The 23,623-nt window shown below is 39.2% G+C and overlaps 1 protein-coding gene across 3 annotated transcripts in view; it reads left to right on the forward strand.

Annotated features, from left to right (window-relative positions):
- Nucleotides 1–23,364, forward strand: part of LOC111564509 (cell migration inducing hyaluronidase 1) — a 142,390-nt gene extending 119,026 nt beyond the window's left edge. For all 3 annotated transcript variants that reach the window (XM_055010919.1, XM_055010917.1, XM_055010922.1), the window contains 15 exons: nucleotides 3,728–3,797; nucleotides 4,301–4,429; nucleotides 6,711–6,796; nucleotides 7,915–8,046; nucleotides 8,348–8,383; nucleotides 10,131–10,286; nucleotides 10,432–10,612; nucleotides 10,934–11,149; nucleotides 11,651–11,862; nucleotides 16,027–16,212; nucleotides 16,565–16,763; nucleotides 17,679–17,765; nucleotides 18,427–18,584; nucleotides 18,840–18,940; nucleotides 19,641–23,364. In XM_055010919.1, the coding sequence (XP_054866894.1) occupies nucleotides 3,728–3,797; nucleotides 4,301–4,429; nucleotides 6,711–6,796; nucleotides 7,915–8,046; nucleotides 8,348–8,383; nucleotides 10,131–10,286; nucleotides 10,432–10,612; nucleotides 10,934–11,149; nucleotides 11,651–11,862; nucleotides 16,027–16,212; nucleotides 16,565–16,763; nucleotides 17,679–17,765; nucleotides 18,427–18,584; nucleotides 18,840–18,940; nucleotides 19,641–19,768 (2,077 nt within the window). In that variant the 3' untranslated portion in view covers nucleotides 19,769–23,364. The remainder of the gene's footprint in view (nucleotides 1–3,727; nucleotides 3,798–4,300; nucleotides 4,430–6,710; nucleotides 6,797–7,914; nucleotides 8,047–8,347; nucleotides 8,384–10,130; nucleotides 10,287–10,431; nucleotides 10,613–10,933; nucleotides 11,150–11,650; nucleotides 11,863–16,026; nucleotides 16,213–16,564; nucleotides 16,764–17,678; nucleotides 17,766–18,426; nucleotides 18,585–18,839; nucleotides 18,941–19,640) is intronic.
- Nucleotides 23,365–23,623: the final 259 nt, after the last annotated feature.

The following is a 23,623-nucleotide window of genomic DNA, read 5'->3' on the forward strand; positions in this document are numbered from 1 at the left end:
GTGTATAGAGAGTTGCCACCAGCAGGAAGTGAGAAAGTGGTGTTCTGTAATGTGGGTGAAGTAATGTTTGAAATGTGTGCCAGTCAGTGCCTTTCAGTTGGTTTCGTGAAGTACAATTAAAATGTATTAGCCTGTAATGCTGGACCACAAATAGCTTTTGTCAGCATTTTTCTTCCGTGGCTTTGTCATAAAGGGAGATGTTTCTCCTTGTTGTAAACTAAATTAGTTGAAAAAATGTAGTTTCCTCTCCCTCAAGCCAAATCCATGTCACAGTGTCTGCAGTGAGAGCAGCTACTTTAGACAGACTTTCATGTAAATGATTCGATGGTGCTTGGAAATGTGTCAGCATGTTTGAACGATCCCACTCTTTGTCACTCTAGTAAACAATGTCTCTGTTGCATCATATCCTGCATACATTATTTTCAGTCTGACTAGATGTTTTTTTTTTCTAATATCGCTACCCAGCTCACATCACCACTGTGAAACCTTCAAACGTGGCGGCTCTTGTCTTGTCTTTGTGTTAGAATTTTCTCCTTGTCATCCACTCTGACAGAAAATACATGAAGTAGCCTGCAAAGAGTGAGAATACAAAACTCTGGAGCTGGCTGAGGCCTTGAGACCTAAACTGGTTTTATCATTCAAACTGAGCTGCTGTGGGGATGATAGGTTACAGAGAGCAAGGCTTAACCAGAGAGCAAATCTACGCTGCCTCAATTATTTTTTTGCAAATGAGTTTGTTGCCTTTCTAGACTGAAATTATAATATTGTTAAACATCCACCATTTTGCAACAAAGCATCCACTTTTCACAATACAGCCATAATTGAATTCACCGCTGTTGTTACTGCAGGGTAATGAACTAGGCAGCCTCTTGGCGCAAGAAAAAAAGAGAGAAGGAGAGAAGAAGAGAAAATGCATTGACAGTTTCCACATTAATTATAAACAAGCTGCAAATGGATTTAATAGGCTTTGTGCCCACAAATATGGTTGAAAATTTGAATATTAGATGTTTAACTCAAAACAAATTGAATGGTTTTGAAGCTAAGGTCCATTTATCTGCTTTCTTCAGAACTTTGGAATTCATCTCAAGGTCTTCAGATACATCAGTCTGTTGACTTACCTCATGAGAACTGAGTGTGATTGAAAGTCATGGAGAAAATGGATCTGTAAGTTTTTGGCCAGTCTTCTAAACATACAACAACAGTGAAGCATTCAATAATGAAAGAAAATCAGCAAATGATAGGGGATATCATGCAGCCGAATAGCTGACTTTTAAAAGACATTTAGACATAGACATTTTCTTAATCAGAGATGTGAACCAGAATGCAGTGCAGCTGCATGCAATGGACATGACCTCAGAGACATGCTTTAACGCACTGGGGTTTCATCAGTTCTATACAAAATTTATTCCCAGAGTGGTACACCACTCACCCCTCTTGGGGGTGATTGAGGTGTGGTCCTGCTCCTGCACCTCAGCTAAAAAAAAATTGCCTCCATTTATTTTTAGTTCCCTGAGGTTTTGACACTTTCTGTGTTTGTGTGTTTTTGTAAAACATGATATTTAAATACTCATATTGTGGGGACATGCCTTCTGTTTGGGGACAAAAAGCAAGCCCACATATGTCCTACCAAATCATTATATTTTAGGTAAAAATCTAAAAATTATTTACGATAATGTATGATGTTACTGTAACATACAGATGCCTTAATTTTGTTTACTTGTGTGCTCCTTACAGGGCTGAATTCAAATACAGTGGATAACAAAAGTTTACTTAGACTTAAATCATGGCAGTCAGTGACCCCAACAACTCTTAATTTTTTTTCATAGATTGTGACTAAATCTGGTGGGTCAATGGATAATGTTCACAGCTGCAAGTATTTATATTGTAAGAGATCTGAAGTACCAGTTAAAGGTCCCATACTGTGTCCCATCCATCCATCTATTATCTACACACCGCTTTATCTTCATTAGGGTCACGGAGGGCTGGAGTCTATCCCAGCTGACTTAGGGTGAAGGAAGGGGACACCATGGACAGAACACCAGTCTATCACAGGGCTACATATAGAGACAAACAATCACACACATTCACACCTACGGACAATTTAACATCATCAATTAACTTCAGTATGTTTTTGGACTGTGGGAGGAAGCCGGAGAGTCCGTAGAACATGTTGTGCCCCTTTTCCGTCAGTTAATAAAGGTCTTCCATGTCCCCACAATTTTTCCACTCAAAATTCTGCAAAGACGGTTAATTTTACCATGACTGTGTAACCTCTGCTTGTGGCCCTGTTCTAGATAGGTTGTTTCAGTGTATGTAGCTTTACATACATCTGAGTTGCTGCTGTCCTGCTGATTCTTCCTTCAGGAAGAAAACTCTCTTTGCTCCAGTCATTGACAGTGCAGATCAACACAGTTGATCACATGACAACATGTGTATAGTTGAGTTTGTCAGACAATGTTATGTTTATAAAATCAGTATTTTAGCAAGACAGAGCTGCAGCTTAGAAAGAGCTGTGCAATGATAGATCCATCCTTGATGCTTTAGCTGTACTGTTAACCTGACATTCGTGCCCATAAAGCATATTGAATTTAAATGAATTGACTGCAGTCACTAATTCATACTTATTCGATTGTCTGACAACAGAAAGAGAAAAAATATGTAAATGAGAACACTTTAGTAATTTTAGGTCCATTTATTAAAGCAAAATTGTACATGTGAGAGCTGAAAGTAGGAGAGAAGCAAACAGATGCAAGCACCGTTTAAGCTACACTGAAGCACAACATCATGAAAGCGCCCACACAGTCCTTGTTTACTGGTTGGAAATCATAAAGTTTCCACAATCTGTCATTCAGCATTACAGCTTCCACAAAGCTCTGGCTTGTGAGCATACAATCAAAGGTAATAGTAGTGTTAGCCATGCAAGGTGCTAACACTAAGAAATTTCTCATTGCGGTGACACTGCAATCAAAAACAAAAGTAATGAACTGAATTTTCAGTTCCTCAGATCCTAAAAGTGCATGAAGACTACCATGTTCAATCCTTAACTAACAGCAAAGAACGTCTGGTGTGCTTTACTCATGACTGAGATCTTTTACAGCTAATTGAAGCAGCTCTAGTGGATAAATTAATATGGCAGACTGTGTGACAGATGCTTATTCTGAGCTCACCTGGAAGCAGCAGGCAGTGAGGGGGCAGGATTATGCAAATATTTTGCTCAACGACTGTTGCTTCCCCAGTTCCTATTTATCATCTGAACAAAATCCTGACTGGCTTGTGAGGTTGGGAGGAAGTCTTGTTCAGGGGGGACTGGAGGGAGAGGAATGTCAGGGTTAGTCTTCTTCATAATCTCACAGCTTTTATTTTACACCTTCAAGTTATAAAGCACACAAAACACAACAAATGTGGATTTTGAACATATGGGATCAAATACTACTAAATCATAAAAATAAATTATACATTTAGTAGTATTTGTGCATGTATAGTGCTACTGTCAATAAATCGATTTAGAAATCATTTTCTCTCCTTGGATACTGTTTCTTTTAAGAGGTAGCTGTTGTCACTTTTAGCTCAAAAACATCCATCATGTCTTCTTACTGATGCTGGAGTTTTTAGTTCTTTTGTTCAGACATAAGGTGAAAATGAAGACTTTTTAGGCTCTTTGTTGTCACTTTTATCTGAAGTTCTTAATAGACAAATTCCTTTTGCTTTGCACTCTCCCTCTTTATAGTGCAACTTCAACTTTCTGGATCGCCAACCCCAATAACAACCTCATCAACTGTGCTGCTGCAGGCTCAGAGGTGAGTTTCTCACTCCGCCGTTTCCCCCCCAACACCCCACTCCCCTCTTCTTCATTCCTCCTCCATCTCCCCAGGTGGACATCTATCTCATTACCACGTTGCCAGGTCAGATTAATGGCTGTATACTCCTATCAGCTTCAGAATCAACCAGACAACGGACGGAGGCACTACTGTGCTTTAGCTATGATAGAGTGCCAATTATGATTCTGGAATTTCACAGGGCTACTCTGAGTGTAACGGAATCTAGTTTATCCTCACCAGTGTGTTAACATTTCTCATTTGCATACCTGTGAAGAACAACACAGACAGGATGACATATAAAGAGGCAAAGTTAAAGCTGTGGTTATGTGTGGGAGTATACATGTGCTGATGTATGAACTAAAATGTGGGCATATGAATCTGCACATGTGCATGAATTCTTTGTTGCACGTTTATTTCTTTTAAAACCTTTGCATAACAGCCTCTTTTTGTTTGTATATGCTTGTGTGTGTGTAAACCCCCAGGAAACGGGTTTCTGGTTCATTTTCCACCATGTGCCCACAGGCCCCTCAGAGGGGCTGTACTCCCCTGGACACACTGAACACACACCTATGGGCCAGTTCACCAACAACAGAGCCCATTCCAACTACAGGGTGAGTCTGAGGATGAATGGTGTGTATGTGTGTGTATGTGTGTGTCTGTGTGTGAATAAGAAACACATTGAAGCGCTTTGTAGACCCAGCTAAGGTTCAAAAGGTGCTATATAGGTGCAGGTCACTGACCATTTACAGTGATGCTATCAGGTTATCTTAGTTTGGAAAAGGCCACCACATTATAGGTTACAGTACGTTGATGCATTTAGAAATCATCCAGTTTTTCTGTTAAAGAAAGCTGTATTTTGGTAATTTAAAATATTTCTTAGTTGATTAATATTTAACATCATAGAGCTCCTCCTTTGTGACATGTCACAAAGGAGGAGGAAGAATGGGTGAATAGTGACAACAACAAAACTGAGGACAAACACCAGAAACAAGTAAGTGAGCCAAAGTAGGGGGATTAGATGAAGAGGACAGGAGACAGTTTATCAGTACCTGAGGCATCAAGCACAGCTGAAGCAGAGAGAGATTTAGGAGGCCCTTGTGGAAAAGGAAGTGCTGCTGCTTCTATCCCTTGTCTGCCTCCAACAGTGATGTCTTTTCTTTTCCATTTCACTTTTTTTCCCTCCTGTCTTCACTTTGAATTTGGATCATCCTAATGGGAGCATAACTCATGTCAGGTTTCCTCCCCTGAATGTTTGTAAGAGAAGAGGTTGTGGCCAGGCTGCAGGTTAGGCATAGCAGCAGCAGCAGCAGCGGAAGCAGAGGAAGCAGAGGAAGGCTTCTATCATTGTGACTGATTTTATTGAAATATAAGGAAAAGTGAAAGTATTTTGGTTCAAGAGTTCGGAGACATCTTGTTCTTTGGGTAATTGATGAATGTTGTGGTGAGTGTTCAAAGGACTAGTTTGGAATTCATAAAGTGTATCACCTGCAGTAGATGGTCCGCATGTCTCCAGTTTGAAAAAGCAGACAGGAGTACTGGCACAGAAGCTAAAAGTGTATTTCAACCACCCCTTTTAAATGGGGAGCTGAGGTTGTTATTTTGTTCTTTTCTCAGCCACCTGACTCCTTCAACACAGTAATTTTACCTAACAGAATGAGGAATTGCCTTGGTCAGTTAGGTTTTTTTTTTTTTTTAAATGTTAATTCTCAGCTGAACTAACAACGCCAAAACACACAATAACAGATTCCTGTGTTACACTGGCAATTACCATCCAATGTAGATAGTACACAGACTTTTAGTAGATAGCGCATGCAGGCTCACTTCAAAAAGAAATATAAACTAACCCTTTAAAGCTGTACTAAATGAGATCTGAGAAATATTGATCTGCTGTGTTCATCCTTAATTTAAGGTCAGTGCTGTGTTTACCACTTTCTTGGGCGCATCCCCCTCATACTTTTGTAATTCTTGTTTTTTTTTATTTATTTTTTTTAATATTTGAACATTTGAAGTAATGCTTCTCACTAGTACTGGCAAATCTACTATGAATCATTTTCTTCTCTGCAGCTTTTTCCTGCCTAGTGCATTTTAGCTAATTATTGTAGTTCTGCAGTTTGCATATTTCCTGTAAAGTTGCCTCCCAATTACACCAACCTCATCCTCCAAATGAAACCTACATGTTACGTAGAGCAGAGAGGACACTACCTACTCACCATGAAGCAAGAGAGCTCATTTAAAAAGAGTAGCAGGTAAGGCAAATCACAAATAAAACAGGTAAAGAGAAAGGGATATTTTTTAGGAAATGGTAGTCACTCAGCTAAGCTCTAGTCACATGAAAAAATAAGTGAAGGATGAGAATGCCAAGGTTAATATTCAGATTTATCAAACCTAGCACAAACACTATCAGGGCTACAAGACTGAACAGGATATTCACTGAGACTGATTACATAAATGAGAGCAGCTGCATTTGATTTACCCTAAATGCATTTCTCCTCATTAAAAACGGATGCTGGCTGTTCAACATGTGTCTGGAACAGGGTGCAACAGTCTCCTGCTACTAAGCTTGATTTATTTGTCGAAGTTGCTAATAAACACATTTCACAATGACATTCAAGCACTTTTTTGTTTTGCAAAGGAAAGTCAAAAGAACAACACAGAAATAGTTCATCAAAAGATCAGCCTTTGTAAAAAGCCTGTTGACATTCATTTCACATATTTTTATAAAGCAAGACAAGTTTTTTGCAGCTCAGTAGGAGATGTGAGCAGACGCAGCCTGATTTGGGCTTAAAGGTGAATCATGGTAGTCATCCTTCATAAAGATAATGTACTTCATACATTGATTCATTTCATTTTTGTTCAGGGTCTGTGCATAATTTTAGGTTCTTTCTCTTCTAGGCTGGAATGATCCTTGATAATGGAGTAAAGACCACCCAGGCAAATGACAGGGATAAGAGACCCTTCCTATCTCTGGTTGGAGCCAGGTAAGAACACCCTCACCCATGACAGTTGAGCTGAAGTCATATCAGGCCCAGTATTATTAAGCATGGTGAATTTGTTGTGTGTAATGGATACGTTTCCTGTGGGTGTTTTGTAGCCGTGTGTTTTAAGAATGATATTTTTCCTAAGCTTAACAAAGTATTTTTGGTCCCTAAATCTATCTAAGTTTTGGAAATAGCGCATATGCACAGGACATGAACCTCAGTCTGAACAGCAGGGCATGTCAGTGGAGTGGAGTGGGGAAAATTTCCGCTCCTTGCTCTTGGACATATGTGTGCTCATTGCTCTTGCCCTCATAGGCCCCACACAGGGCTCCCCTCAAAATCGTTCAGCGTTCAACTTAGATTTCACCCCACTCCAAACAAATCTCTTATCCCTCAGTCCAACAAAAGAAAATGGACTATGACAGTGTTATTTCCCAGATTACTTTAAATGCAAACGCTTTTCATTTAAAAGTATCACAATCCAACTTACCTCAAGCTTATGGTGAGCATTTCTTTATGAGCTAATAAAGACAACCGGGGCATATGAATTGAAAACATCTTTTCTGTAAAATGATACAATAACATCTCCAAAATGAAATGAATCAATATGCCAAGGTTAATTAAATGAAAATATATAGTTACAAGTTATGCAAGGCTATATTTACTGTAAAGTACAGTTTTTGAATTATAATAAGAGGTGTTTCTTACGTGTGTTCTGTTTCTTAAGTTAAAGAATACAAGTTTGGCCAAAGTCGAAGGATTCAGAAAGCTCAGGATTCAGGGAGGTTGGTCCTACTTGGTGGCCTGGTGGCAGCGTTAATTAACCTGATTTTTCTATGAAGGGGTCGTGGACAAAAAAAAAAAAAAGAAAACAGCAATGGAAGTGCAAGGAGTAACTGTAGGGCAAGTGTTTGTAATAAAGGTCATAGGAACCACAGGTGTGACCAAATCAACTAGGACATTAAAATAACCTTGTCTGTAGCTGTTTAAAACAATAGAAAAACAAAAAGTTAAAGAATTACAATACACTGTGACCAAGTTAGTTTTTAGCTATAAATACAGCTCAGAAATAAATATAATTAAATGCTAACACTCTGTTCCCCTACACCATTGTTTAGGTATGGACCCCACCAGGATGCTGATCCCTTCAAACCTAGAGTCCCTGCTTTAATCCACCACTTTGTAGCCTATAAGAACCAGGATCATGGAGCCTGGCTGAGAGGAGGGGATGTCTGGCTGGATGACTGCCAGTGAGTACAACAAGCATGGATCTAAGACTGAGCAGTGCGTCGACTGTTTGTCCGAGTGAAGTTTGTCAACTTTTATTGCAACTGATTGTAGCAAAAAATCCTTATCTTGAGTTTCACATGTCAAAGCTGGTTATTTTGCTCATTTGATGACAGAGATAAAAGCTAGAAATGTATCCCTATAATAAGTTTTTATCTCCTTTAGACTGTGTGGGTGTGGTGTGGTGTGTGTGTGTCTGTCTGTGTGCGTGTGTGTCCTCTTGAGACAGTAAAATGTTGTAATATTCTCAATTTTCTTGTTTAGATTTGCTGATAATGGCATTGGGCTTACTCTTGCAAGGTAAGACTCCCCCTCTATTAAACCACTGGTCATATTTGTATAGATCGGAACAAAGGGCCGCTGTATGCATTCACTGCTCTCTCTCTTTCTGTCTTTCTCTCTCCCTTGCAATCTTTTTCTCTGTGTGTGAGTAATTGGAAAATGCCCTATAAGGAGTATGCCTGAGATGCACTGGGAAGCGGAGTGCTTTGATGATGCAGTGTGAAAAGTAATTTAGGAGTGTGATGGTCACAGAGGTAGGAATTGGTCAAAAATCTAAATTTAGACTTTACCAAACTTGGTGCCAGTGAGTGAATACAGCACACCCATATTTATCCATTATCCATATTTTTTTTTCACCGCTCTGTCCAGACAAGTGCGTGTGAATCCCCCAAAATGAAACATTCCCATAACAGAGTACCATGGATCTTAAAATGTCAGTTTTGTGTTTCAAGGTGTGTTGGGTAAACAAAGCTTTTGTAAAATAATGAAGCAGGGCAGGATTCTGGGGGTCTGGGGTTGTGCTGCACTAACTTTCTCTCTGACTAGTCATATTAATATAAACCTTAATGCAAAGCACAGCTGCTGTTATTAGCTGTGATTTAGCTGAGTAGTAACTGCTGGTTGACAGGTAATTGATCAAATCGCTGTTTTATGCTTGTATCAATGTCTCACAACAGAAGTAGGAAATCATGCAAATGAGGACAGCCAAAATGCGAATCTGGTCAGTAAAACACAATGATGATGATTAGAGTAACTGATAGATACAGAGAGCAGCAGGAGATGGAGCTGAGGCAGAACAGGCTGTCGCTTCACTGTAACTGGCTGCATCTGTAGCGGCCCAGTCACAGTTCTCTGAAGTCAAGCTATTTTCTATCATCACACTTTAAATGGCACCCCACAGCTGCTGTCCCGTATTTATGTACATTTGCTCAGATCACTTCACTGCCACAAAAATGACTGGCTATCCACTCCTGCCAGATGTTTCCCATGGTGTAGAGCAAAGAACAGAATAGCCATTTCACAGTCGTATGTTCACTTTTGCCAGAGATTTACTTAAAAAGAATTTACTACAATGTGTTCATAAAAACATTCAGACGGCTTCATGGCAGAACAGGCCTAATAGGTATGCATAAATGTGTTCTTTACTCATTTAATATTACACCTCTATAAAGTTAAGGGACTCCCAAAACACACATTCAAAAAGAATCATACTGTAGTAAGTGGTGATATTGCAGTGGGAATTGATGGGACTTGGAAACACCCGCACAATTTAATCAATTATTCCTTGTATCATTTCCGAAGGATAAGTCCTGATAATAAAATCCTGTAAATAAAATTGAAGAAGAAGAAGAAGTCTGCAGCGATGGATTTGTAGTAGGTTCGCAATCATGTGATCATCAGCAGGCAGCTGACGTAGTGTTCACTTGTTCTCATAGTTACAGTGACGCTGTGCCACTATTTCACAATGATACAGAAATCTTTAACAAATCCGTGGATCCAGACTATAAGCAGCATCACTGCTAAAATCTAATCGCTTCATCCTTGTGTCATTTCTGACCTTTCCTGAAAATTTCATCCAAATCCATTAGTCTGTATTTGAGTAATGCTGCTTACAGAGAGACAGACAAACAGATGGACAAATCAATGACGATCGTCACATAACTCTGCCGCGTTTCTTGGCGGTGTAATAAAATTAAAAAATTCTGTGTATGAGGTCATTGAAATAGGTGTTTGTGTACTATGGAACCCTCCCTGTCTCTTGCAGTGGAGGGACATTTCCAGATGATGACGGCTCTCATCAGCAGGTGAAAAACTCGCTGTTTGTGGGTGAAAGTGAGAATCATGGAATGCTCCTTCCAGACAACAATGTTTGGGGCCCTGGGGGTTCTGATCCCATTGGCAGGACCCTACCACATGGCATGTAAGTGGAAAGTATAATAGTCCCTTTAAATGCACTGTAAGCTTGGTTTAACAGCCGACATTGCACTACTGTTTCCTTCGCTACCGAACACTGGGTGTATGTTGTTAATGAGCTAGTGTGTTTTTGGATCCCTGCTTCTCTGCAGTGATTTTCCTATCCGAGGCATGCAGATCTACGATGGACCAATCAATGTGCAGAACTGTACATTTCGGAAATACACAGCAATGGATGGACGGCACACCAGCGCCTTTGGTTTCCGGCTCAACAACTCATGGCAGAGCTGCCCAAACAATAATGTCACTGACATCACCTTTGATCATGTACCTGTAAGTCAGCATCAGTGTGAAATACACAAAAAATGTGGGCCAATGAAACTTTACCAAGATCTGCTTTTTTTTTTTTTTTTTAAATCCATACTGTTGCTGTAACGTCATCTTCTATCTAGACTTTATTTTGTTATTATTGTCATGACCAAGGCCCTTTGTTATTCAAAACAAAGGGCCTTGGTTATGATGTAAATGTGAAAATTGAAAAAAACTGGAAGATGTACAAAACATTTAGAAGGTTGAGAATTTTGGATATGATTGTAAGTGATGGGAGTACAAACTGGCTACAATATGCAGTTTCAAATTTACCATTCTGCTTAGATCACTTCTCGGGTGTTTTTTGGTGAGCCGGGACCTTGGTTCAATAAAATGCAGATGGATGGAGACAAGACAACCATCTTTCATGATATTGACGGCTCAGTCAGTGAATATCCCGGAGCCTTCCTGGTTAAAGAGGACAACTGGCTGCTCCGTCACCCTGACTGCATTGATGTGCCTGACTGGAAAGCTGCCATCTGCAGTGGTCATTATGCACAGGTAGGTCAGCGAGTGTCTCCATAAACCAGCCCTAACAAGTACAATGCATGCTACAGCTGTTTGGCATTAGTTGGTTACTTGCAGGGGCTGCACAGTGGCTCAGTGGTTAGCACTTGTCACCTTGCAGCTCAAAGATCCCTGGTTCCTATCCTGGCCTGGGATCTTTCTGCATGGAGTTTGCATGTTCTCCCTTTGCATACGTAATTTTTTTTCCAGGTTCTCCAGCTTCCTGTCACAGCTCAAAAACATGCTGAGGTTAACTGGTGATTCTGAATTGTCTGTAGGTGTGAATGTGAGTGTGATTGTTTGTCTGTATATCTAGCTCTGTGATGGACTGGTGCAAAAAAGACCAGCTGATAGAAATGAGTCCAGTCCATGTCAGAATAAATGAGAAGAAATATATTAATCATATTGATACTGAATAAGATTTATTTTCCTTTTTTTTTTTTTGGTCTAAATGTTACAGCTACCTTTCTCTTTCTATGAACATATTTTCCTCAGATCTACGTCCAGACACGTAATCCTGCCAACTTGAACATGCTCATAGTGAGGGATGAGTACCCAGATCGGCCCCTGGCACTAGAGGGCGCTCTGGGGAAGAGGAAACACTACCAGCAGTTCCAGCCAGTCATTACACTGGCCAAAGGCTACACTATCCACTGGGACCAGGCAGCACCTGCTGAGGTCACAATCTGGCTCATCAACTTCAACAGGTACCTGTGACAGCACACATTTAGAAGAATCACCTCCTTCACGTAAAGCACTCATACAGCAGTGATTGTTGACCAGGTCATTTGCTTTACTTACAATAGACAGCACTAACAGTAGAATGTAAATGTGCCAAATTTCACAAAAATGACATTATTCTGTTGACAGTGATGAACAGAGCGGTATGAAAACAATTAAGTACCCTGCTATCATTGCTGTTCATCAAATATCTAAGAAAGCTTTATTATTATCCAAGAAAAATAAATTCACCTTTTAGATCCTGTAGAAAGCACCCAGCCCATCCAGACAAACATCTGGCTTATTTACAAGCCTGGTTCTTTGAAAATACTGAGAAGAATCAGGGCATCATCTGTTGCAGGCAGCCATGCATGAAGTGAATTTTAGCCTTTCTTTTACCTCCTACAAAACACTGTTTTTGGAGCAACGCTGATGCTAGCAATCAAAGGAGAAAAGGAAGATAATAGGGAGAGGAGGAAGACTGCATTTCATTACATTCAGTTCAATTCAGTGTTGTTTATGTAGCACCTCAGTGCTGTTTACATAGTAGGTAAAGATCTCACAGCTCTCACAGAGCTGCTTCTTTGACAGCTTCTCCTTAGTTAACTCAAGGTATCTAAGCTGATAATCCAGTAAGACTGAACAATTTGGGGAATTTGTCTGACAGATTTTCATTTTTAAAAAACAATCATGTCTCACATTTCATAGAAAGCTACTGAGATCTTGATCTCACTTAGTTACAAAAACTGATGAAGGTGGTTATCATTCTTCATCTCTGGCAACAGGCATTGCTGGGTTAATGAGGTTTTATATAATCTTGGGTTTGAGGAAGTAAGTGATATTAATGTCATTAAGTAATGTTTTTTGTAACAAGTATTTTATTATATTAAATGGTAATTGTCCAAAGTGAGCCTCAATTCATACTCAGTTTTTAAGTTTGTATTTGACCACATTTTGGAAAATAAAATATTCCAGTTAACCAGTCCTTTCTGCTATGTACCGTTAGATGTACAGACGACCATCACTGAATCATTTTAATACTCAAAACAACAACAACAACAACAAAAACAAAAAAAAAGAATCAAAACTTCTGATGATTCTTAAACAAGGCATGAAGCATATTTTTTCAGTTTGGTCTGAAGATATAGACAGGCTGCACATCATATAAGCCTGTTTGTTGAACTACTTGTTAGATTAAGCATCAAGCATTTTGTGTTTCCTGAGTCTGATAAATGAGTGTAGTTAAGCACTGGTTGGGTATTTTCCTCTTTAACCCACTCCTCATCTCTGCTTGAGGGACGATGCTTCAGGGGAATTAGTCCCTAGTCAATCTCCAATTGAAGTGTCAGAGATCATCTTGCATTGAGAAAACAAGTAATTAAAAAAACATCTTGTTCTGCTGCTTCAGTTTCATTTTATTTTTCTGTCACTGTCCATTGTGAATCCAAAGTAAATGTAGACATAGTTTTCTAAGGTGTGCAATAGTTTGTAGAAGATGGTTAGGTTTTGAGTTTTCTAGTTTTAAACAATAGAAATGGTATCAATATGCACAAAAGAAATCAGTTTGTGTCTGACAGCAAAAGTGTTTGTACAGTGTCTACTTACAACAGTTCACAACAGAAGCAGAGAGAGCCTCACATTGTGCTTTGGCCTCCTCCCTTCAGATGTTTTTTTTCCACAATGTGGCCTTGAGCATTTTAAATTGCATAAATACTGGTTATCATTTCAAGCAGGCCAAATAATCCCCATGGCCTGAGTCTACCCTGACAAACACGACAAAGACAGCACTGAGCAAAAACATTTTCATTGATTGTCCATACACCAATGGCCCCATCTACAGGTCATAATGGTATACGGCAAGTGAGGCAGACTGCAGGGAGGGCTGAAATAACTAATTTGGACTTGATTTAAGAGAACATCTGCTATCTGTCCTTTGAGAATCAGCCAGCTGATTGTGGTTCAATTCACTTGCTTTGTTTCACTTGATAAAATCAGATGTAGCAATGTTTTGGTGGAAAAAAGAAAGACAAAACAACTGTTAAGTAGTTCATCATCTTTCACTTTATATCTTCTTCAGTTCATTTTAGTTCTAATTTCATCTTATTCTAAAGCATTATTTTTAATTTCAAGCTGCAATTAGTCAGTGCTTTTCTGTGATCCAATGTGAGAACATTATGGATTCGATTGATAAGTAGTTTACATGGCTTTATGAAGTGAGAGCCACAATAGTTCACCAATGCATTTGATAGCGCAATCATCAAGCTAACCAAAATATTTTAGAAGGTTCTCTCTTAAAAGGCATATAACATGCATTCTGCATAATGCACTCAGCTGACTGATAACCAGCCCCATAGAGTATGAATAAAAGACTCACAGGTCATATTTAATTGCTTGTATGTAATTTAGTGAAGTTTAATACAATGCTGGTTATGTGTAATTTGAGATTTAAGATGCTCTTTAACAAGCAGAAATTGTACAGTAGCCCACATACTACTTATTAACTTAGATTATATGTCTTTTAATTGCAGTATACAACTTATTAAAGTACTTCATATGGCAATTCGATTCAGTTTCCCCAGCCATACGATTACTCACATATGATTACTGCTGCGCTTGTTGAACCTAAGCATCACTAAACAGAACCTGCCTGGCATTGTGAAGTAGCTAAAGGGTCTCAGAAAGCAGCACCATGATGCCATGCTCTAAAGAGGTCCAAGAACAGATGAGAAACAAAGTCATTGACATTTATCAGTCTGGAAAGGGTCACAAAGCCATTGCTGAGGCTCTGGGACTCCAGAGAACCACAGTGAGAGACATTATCCACAAATGGAGACAAAAATGGAACAGTGGTGAACCTTCCCAGTTAAGCGTTTGTGATAGTTTGTGATCAGTCTTTTACATCCCCATGGAGGAATTCTGGTCCACTATTCTCTGCAGAACAGTTTGAATTCAGCTACATTAGATGGTTTTAGACCATGAACTCTCCTTTTAACATTTTGTCATGGCATCTCAATTGGATTCAAGTCCAGACTTTGACTCGGCCACTCCAAAATCTTAATTTTGTTCTTTTTGAGCCACTCAGAGGTGGACTTGCTTGTGCGCTTTGGGCCATTGTCTTGCTGTATAACCCATTAGTGTTGAGCTTTAGGTCATGAACTGATGGTGGACATTCTCCAGGAGGATTTTCTCACAGAAAGCAGAATTCATGGCTCCATCAACCATGACAAGTCGTCCAGGTCCTCAAACCCTCACACTACCACCACTGTGTTTCACTGTTGGTATCATGTTCTTCTTGTGGAAGGCAGTATTAGTTTTACTCCAGATGTAACAGGATCCATGTCTTCCAATAAGGCCCACCTTGGACTTACGAATCCACAGAATGTTATCCCAAAAGTCTTGGGGTTCCTCTAGATATTTTTTTTGCAAATGCCAGATGAACCTTTATGTTATTTTTGGTCAGTAGTGGTTTAATCCTTGCAACTCTCCCATGATGCCATTTTCTCCCAGTTTCTTCCTTATTGTGGAGTCATGTAGACAGACGTGAACTGAGGACAGTGAGATCTGCAGTTCTTTTGATGTGTGTCTGGATTCTTTTGTGACCTCCTGGATGAGATGTTGCGTAGCTCTTTGAGAAATGTTGGTTAGCTGACCACTCCTGGGAAGGTTCACCACTCTTCCATGTTTATCTATTTGTGGATAATTTCCCTTACTATGGTTCTCTTGAGTCCCAGAGCCTCAGCAATGGCTTTGTAATACTTTCCAGACTGATAAAAGTCAATGACTTTGTTTCACATCGGTTCTTGAATCTCTTTTGAACGTGGCATCATGTGCTGCTTTTTGAGACCCTTTAGCTACTCCACAATGCCAGACAAGTTCTATTTAGTGATGTTTAGGTTCAACAAGCCTTATACAACTATTAATTAAATTTCCCCATGTCTAAAAATAACCCACAAGCCCTTTTTTATAAATGGCTTAAACAATCATTTCTTTAGTAAAATAATTATTTTAAAAAATCCCTTATCTGTGAGTGATCAGACTGTGGCAGAAATGATCACATGTGTGCTATTTCTGTTTATTTTGGATGTGAAAACAGGATTTGCTTTAAGATTGAATCAGTACTGTATGTGCGTTGCTTTGTTTTTGTGTTTCAGAAATGACTGGATCAATGTGGGCCTCTGCTACCCACAAGGCACTACCTTCACCATCATCTCAGACATCCACAACCGCCTGACCAAACAGACTCGCAAGACTGGTGTCTTCATGAGGACGACACAGAGGGACAAGATCAACCACTCACATCTGGCCAGAGGATACTACTACTGGGAGGAAGACACTGGGTCAGACGCGCGCACACACACACACACACACACACACACACACACACACACACACACACACACAAACACTACAACTTTGGCCATAATGTTGTTGTCTATACCATAAAGAAGTATAACGTGTAATAATTTTATGTGAAGTATAGTGAGATTGTTTTCATCAAAGCAATAGCTTTCGTCAAGGTCTACAGCAATGTTCAATAAAACAAGAAAGTTATTTCCCCTCTATGCTCTAAGTATTGTAATTTTAATGAATTATATATGCTAGGCAAATATAAATATCACAATGTCATTTTTTTCTGTGGTTGCAAAAGACGAAAGGAAGCATTGATGATGTATTTTGTGTGCATTGCAGCTTACTCTTCCTGAAGGTAAAGGCTCATAATGACAGGGAGCAGTTTTCCTTCTGCTCTGTCAAGGGTTGTGAGAGGGTGAAGATAACAGCCGTCATCCCAAAAGGCAGTCTGCCCAGCAACTGCTTGGCCCAAGCCTACCCCAGACATGCTGAGCTGCCTGTTGTAGATGTACCCATGCCCAGAAAGATGCCTAATCTGGTGAGCTCTTACACTGAGGTTTCCAACCAGCCACTGTTTTCTAGTGGAATTGACACTGTTCTTGCCTGTTCATACCCCTGTTTACAGCATAGGGTTTCAGTGCCTTGAGAAGTAGCGAGTGGTTTGAACACACTTGACTTACATCTTTAATATTTTTAATACTATTCAGCCACAGCATTAAAACCACTCGCCTAATATTGTGTAGATCCCCCTTCCTCAGACCTCGGTAGGTGTCCCGTGTCATCACATAGCAGGATATGAGCAGTAGATAGGTCTTGGTAGTTTGCAAGGTGGGGCTTCCATAGATTGATCTTGTTTTTTTTTTTAGCACAACCAACAGATGTTCTATAAGATTGAGAACTGGAAATATGCCAGATCAACACCTTGAAGTCTTTGTCATGGTCTTCAAACCATTCCTGAAAAAGTTTATAGTGTAGTAGGGTGGATTATCTTGCTGAAAGAGGCTTTTGCCATCAGTGAATACACTTGCCAGGAAGAGATGTACGTTGTCTGTGTACCACCTACCTTAACATTTAGGTAGGTGGTACATGTCAAATTAATATTCCCAAGGCTTCCCTGCAGAACATTGCCCAGAGCATCGCATTGCCTCTGTTGGCTTACCCTTTTCCCCCATAGTGCATCTCTTAATGATTTCCTGTGGCAGGTCATTCTAGAGTTTTGCTCTATTTTTAAGAAACACATCCCACCATAATAATGCTCCAACATCTGTATCCTTATTTACATCCTATTTTTCTCTGTGTTATCCTCTTTCTTTTTCCTACTGCTGAGTCTCAATTTCTCATCAGAATCCTTACAAATCTGTTATTAGATTTCAGCAGTTTAGATTGAAATTAGAGTGAAATGCCTAATATTGTGTATTAATTCCAGCTCTATCGTATGGTTGTTTCCTCTCAGCACTCACCAGAGAACTTTCTAGAGGTCAAACTGGAGTCCTACAATACGCGTTTCTTCCACATCAAGGAGGACTTTGCATTTACAGAGGTACCCACTGTCTTAGACATAGTGTAGAAAAGTAGGTGTAGAGTAACTATTACTTTACTTGAACAGTTTAGACTTAGATCACTGGATATGGGGACTTTACAGGAGTGATCGGTATATGCATTATTTCATCTACATTCCCCTTGAAAGGACTATTTAGAGACAAGTTGCAGTTTTCACTTCTATACTTTTGACATGTACTTGTACACTAGTGAGACAAAACATTGTGGTGAGTATGGGCACCTTTCAGTCCTTGCCCTTGAGTCTTGGCTGCTCAACATCCTGTAGGTGTGTTGTGCTTTTGTCCGTCCTCACACACTTGTCAGTAGGTACAGGTTACTAGGTGTCACTGCTAGCTCATTTTTACTGTTTCCAATGCTTACTATGACTGTTCACATACTGTCTAATATAAACCAAATCTTGACATGTATCACAGTAACAAACCAGCATTATTCATTTCATCTCTGATTGATCATAATGTTCTAGCTTTATCGTGTGTATTTCAGCACTGTTCATCTATATATCCTGTTTAAGGCTGTCATATATGAACTGTGCTATTTTAATGTCAGTTCTATTTGACTAATGGTGAAATTATTAAGTGTGCAGTGCCATCCTACAGTAGATCTCTGAACTGTTTTGTGATTGACCGCCTCTGTTGTGACAGGTGAACGGCAGGAAGTTATACCAACCAGAAGATGGGGTGCAGCTGACAGTAATTGATGGGCATGGTGGGAAAGTGATCGAGAGCAAGAGTTTTAGGAATTCTATCCTACAGGGAATCCCTGCACAGATAGACAACTATGTCAGTGGACTGAGAGACTGGTGAGAAAAATTCGGTTTGTTTCACCACATAGTTTTTTTTTAATTCACTGTGTGACACATTGCTCATACCCAGGGCTCCAAATAAACTGAATTACGTTAAGCCAAATGCCTTAATCAGTTCAGATTACTCAAATCACACTCTAGTGTCTCTCTGTCCAGTAAATATATACATGATGGAGCTTAAAATACACATCCAGCTCTTATTAGCTCAATGTGAACATTAACATATCAGGCTGCTTCTCACTCTGTCACTAGTTCCATTGTCCTCATGACGTCTAAGGGCCGTATGGTTACTAGAGGATCCTGGACCAAAGTTCTGGAGAGATTAGGAGCAGAAAAGAGCATCAAATTGAAAGGTAACCAGCAATGTCTCTACAAAGGTCTACTGAGATAAATGTGCTAAAAGTAGTATGATGGTATTACCTCCTCATCCCTTTGGAACTTTTTTCTTCTAATTAAAGGTTTCACAACAAAAACGCTCGAGAATTTAGTCTGTTACATTTATTAGTGTCCGCTAACGATGTTTCATATATCATTATCAAAGTGATTTATTTGCAGCAAAGAATATGCAATTTATGAAAGAACCAGCATGCATGATTGTGTTTTGTGATAAAAACGTGTTTCAATAATCATATCATAGAAAATTAAGAGTTATAGGACTCATTGAAAACTCAAGACTGCCATAATATATATGGTTTTTACAAATGTATGTAAAGTTGTTCACAACTATGTACAACATTATAGAGATGGTTTTGGCATAATTTGTTCATTTTTTGAGACAGATGGAGACTGGTCTGTCGCGAAAAAAAAGGTGTTTTAAAAGAAATATCCCCAACAACTCATGTTCAGATTGCAGCACTTGTAATGTCAATGAATGGTAATGCTGTTCCGTCCTTTGAGCAAGGCACCTAGCTTCACACTTCTCCAGTATTTTGCAATAATCAACCTTTATGACATACATATATGGTGTTATGCAACGCAAAAGAGGCAATACTGAGAAACACCCTGGTGCTCAGAGGATTTATCTTACATTAATATAATATGGCTTCTCTGCAGATAAGCTGGCATTTGTGGGATTCAAGGGCTCCTTCAAACCTGACTGGGTCCATATGGAGGTGGACACCAACCGAGCTAAGATCCATCAGGTCTTGCCTGTCCCTGTGGTCCACAAGATGAAGCTATGAGTGGCAAGACGAGCGGGGAGAACAGCCAAGTGACTATGTAACCCCCAGATACTGAAACACATACCCCTAAAAGAATACAAACAGCACAAACTCACACATACATGCACACTGCCAGCATTGCAGAGTAAGTCACTCTGAGCCATTGGTCCAACATCAAGTGTTGTTTAGTCAAGATTTGGTGGTGAGAAAGAATGATGTGATTTGGTATGCTGAAAAGGGGAAAACCCTCTCCCAGAGCCAGCAGTGTCCATGATGAACTGATGTCTGTGTAAGACCCTACTCTGCGATGAATCCTCAGTTTGTTGGCAACAGTGGCTCAGAACAGTCAACCGTGTTTGCAGAAATATGGCTGTCTTCACACCCATTATTGATAGACTGATAGACTTGATTAATAATGATTTTGTTTCTGACAGAACACTGTTATTGCATCACAGACTGCATTGTTATGTTTATGTAATATTAGTTTGTTAGCTAAAGTAACTTTTGGATTTGGTCAGCTAACCATTACCGTTGTGCTGTAAAAATGTATCTCATGTGCAAAAGTTAACATGACATTAACTGACTTTCATGTTAACACCAACATTTCCCTGTTTACTAAATTAAGTGGCAATGCAGTTAATTCTCTGACCCAACCAAAGCTCTCAATTGACTCTTTTCCAGCTATACATTGTAGAGTTTTCACTTAGAAACCAGTATTTAACCTTTAATATTGCGTATGTAGTCTGTCCTCTAACAGACTTCTGTATTGGCTACAGCAAAAATTTTGATACCTTTTGATGTCACTTTTAGATGCTGCTATCGAGGGTTGAGCTGTCATTTGAATGAACGAGTCCATGACAATTATACAAAGATAAAATTAACAACAAAAAGATTTGTTATTAACGAGAAGAGCAAGATGTGATATTTATACAAATGGGGATAATGGATCAGTCTTTTGGTCAGTCTCTCTTTGAAAAAAATGATCTTGAGCTCTTCTTGGTATGCACAAAAAGTGACGGAATTCTTTAGGGCCAGGGAGACAGAAAATGTTCAACAATGTACAACTCTGAAGCTTTCTGGCTCCACTGATGATCCTGTTATATTTTGCTGTTAAACAGCAAGACAACAAAAAGAAATAGCAGCACTGGTAATTTTCTTGTACGTGATTTTTTTCTCAAGAATGTCAATAATTGTGAAAGATGAAAAAGGGAAGGTTGACCTACTGAGTATAAATGGAACCTGCTCTCTCACTTCCACACCGTTGGCTAATAACTGTAACTGTTCAAGCATGACATTAGGGCAAGAAGTTATCAGTGCTGTTTCAGACGGCTTTCAATTATCCAACAAGTGCTTTGCTTTAAGCAGACTGGTGCCCTTTGAGTTTTAATGGCAATAATTCAGCTGAATCACCAGTTTAGAACACATTTATTAAGAGTAGGTTCTTCTCTCAATAATTCTGGTTACAGTATATGAGAAGAATGATATGTAAGAGCTGAGGGTAAAGGTGTTCAGCCAGTGACAGTAGGAATTGTGATCAGTTGCTGAAAGCTGCTCTTCCGGGACAAGAGCAATTGTAAAATTGTATCTATTGGGCATTTTTAAATTCTCAATTCAGAGAAGATTTTTTGAGGGGTCGATTAATAATAATAGCTAATAACAGATGAGGCAACTCCATCTTTAAAAGGGAAAATGAGAAATTGAGCTAATTGGTGAGGTTAAGCTCAGTATGGTAAAGCAACAATGGGTTTCCCATTATGTACAAGTTTTTAGCACACTGCAAGCTGGGAGGGCAGGCAAACCAGCTCTGGGTCTGCTCATCATAGTCTAACGGCTGAAAAGGTTGTTGCTTCCACTTCCTAAAGGTATGTAGTTTGTTACATTAGTGACTGTCTACCAGATACTTCCAAGAAAGGTTAGAGTCCCTAGATGCTTAGTGTAATTGGGACAGTGTTTATCGTTGACCATGAAGAACAACCTATACCCAGTAGGTTAAGAAGTTTGTGCTCGGCATCCAGACACTCAGGTCCTTCTGACATCATTTTAGTAGCAGTAGATTGACCCTTCAATGGTAAAATGTGTCACAGATTTGATCTAACCAGCCTCCCACCAATTGCAATCACATGCAAATATTTTTTACGAGCAGAAAACATTGTTAAGAAATCATGATGCCACCCAGATTAAGTTGAAAATAAATCTGCAAAATATTTAATACCAATCCCTCTCAGTCAGATAGGTCTTCAACATACATGCTTGGCAACTAATGACAGATTAGAAACTATATTAATTAAAAGTGGAACATCATGGCCATCAATCGATTAGTGAACCAGCATACCAGACGCATGCCCAGGGATCCAAGGGGTCAGGGGGTGCAGATTACAGATTTTACACGATTTTTCACACTTCTTACTGCACTGGCACTGAACACTGGAAAGACAGATACATTTCTATTAGGAGGATTTCTACAAAAGTGTATCATGCAAGTGTATAATTCATAGGAGATTTGGTTGGTCAGCTTGCTGTCTCACAATAAACTATCTTGGAAAAAAATCAAACCCTACTCTAATGGACTTTTCCATTTTAGAAGTCTTTTCTTCTAGCCTGGTTGTTGAATATTTATGCATTACAAACTACAGGCCTATTCTCCTTGATGTCAACCATGATTGATAGGCGGTTAGGATTCCAAGGCAATGGCTAATTCAACAGAGAGCAAAAAATCAGAAGGTGTGAGCCGAAACATATCTGTAACATATATGCATCTCTGAGCGTCCTTGCCATGCAGATGTCTGTGAAATGTGATGTGAGGTGTAGAAGCTGAGCGGTTTTACTCTCCTCATTTGTTGGACTAAAGTGTTTAAAGACAGAAAATAGTAGAACAAGCAGAAGAAGAAAAAACAACAACAGAAACATTCCTTGTTTTGTGTCCGGACCAGTGGTTAACTTGTTCTGTTTCATTCCGAGCACTTGATAACTTGATATTGTGATGTTTTCCTTCCATGTTTTTTTTTTTTCTTTTTAAATCTGTGTTTGTGATCCAAACTGTCCATGTTTTGGAATGAACCAGCAAGATGCCTATGACTATATAAAATATGAACTCAAATTCTCCACTAAATGTTTAACCATGGAGTTTTTAAATGTGCAATTCCCCCATTTTAAAATAATGATGAAAGCTGTGTTGCGATCAGTGAAAAAAGGAACCCCCACCTCCTACTCCACCCCTCCCTTGCCGAAATAGCTGGTCTTTTTTCGGAGGTTGTAGCAGTAATTTAGTGTTTTGTATGTTTAATGTGTTTTTAAAAATCCACAAAGATATATTTTATACTTATTTATTGTACAGACACAGTTGATCCAATTCTACAAGGGACATGCTTTAAGTTGTCATGTTATAACTGCCCTTTATGTGTACTGTATGTAATACACAGAACCCATTATAGCTCCATTTTAAAAGATTTGTATCAAACTGCATACATGCATATGACTCTTGGTATAGTTGGTCTACTATAACTGTACTTCAAATGAATGTGTTGTATATGTGGCTTGGGCTTGTAAAGTGGTGAAACTCCATGACATTAAAATTCTTCAAATGATTTTTGTACAGAAATAAAGAACAGTGAACAGTTTGTTCAGATATCATTGTGTCGACACTTGAAAATACTGACATGCTATTGTTTGAGTCAAACCTTTGTCAAAGTGTCATTTCCACCGGGGCCCTGGCAAGCAAACTGTACACACAAAAACCATGCAAAAATAGGGAATAACAGAGAAAAAATTGACAAGAAAAAAAACAACAATGCAGGTCACAAAAGAGTAAGTTACTGTAAGGCGTTCAATCTCAGAAGATCTTAACAGTAGATTTTAACACCTCAATGTGGCTAACTT

Source organism: Amphiprion ocellaris, chromosome 1 (assembly GCF_022539595.1).
Source record: "Amphiprion ocellaris isolate individual 3 ecotype Okinawa chromosome 1, ASM2253959v1, whole genome shotgun sequence".
Taxonomy (NCBI): Eukaryota; Metazoa; Chordata; class Actinopteri; family Pomacentridae; genus Amphiprion; species Amphiprion ocellaris.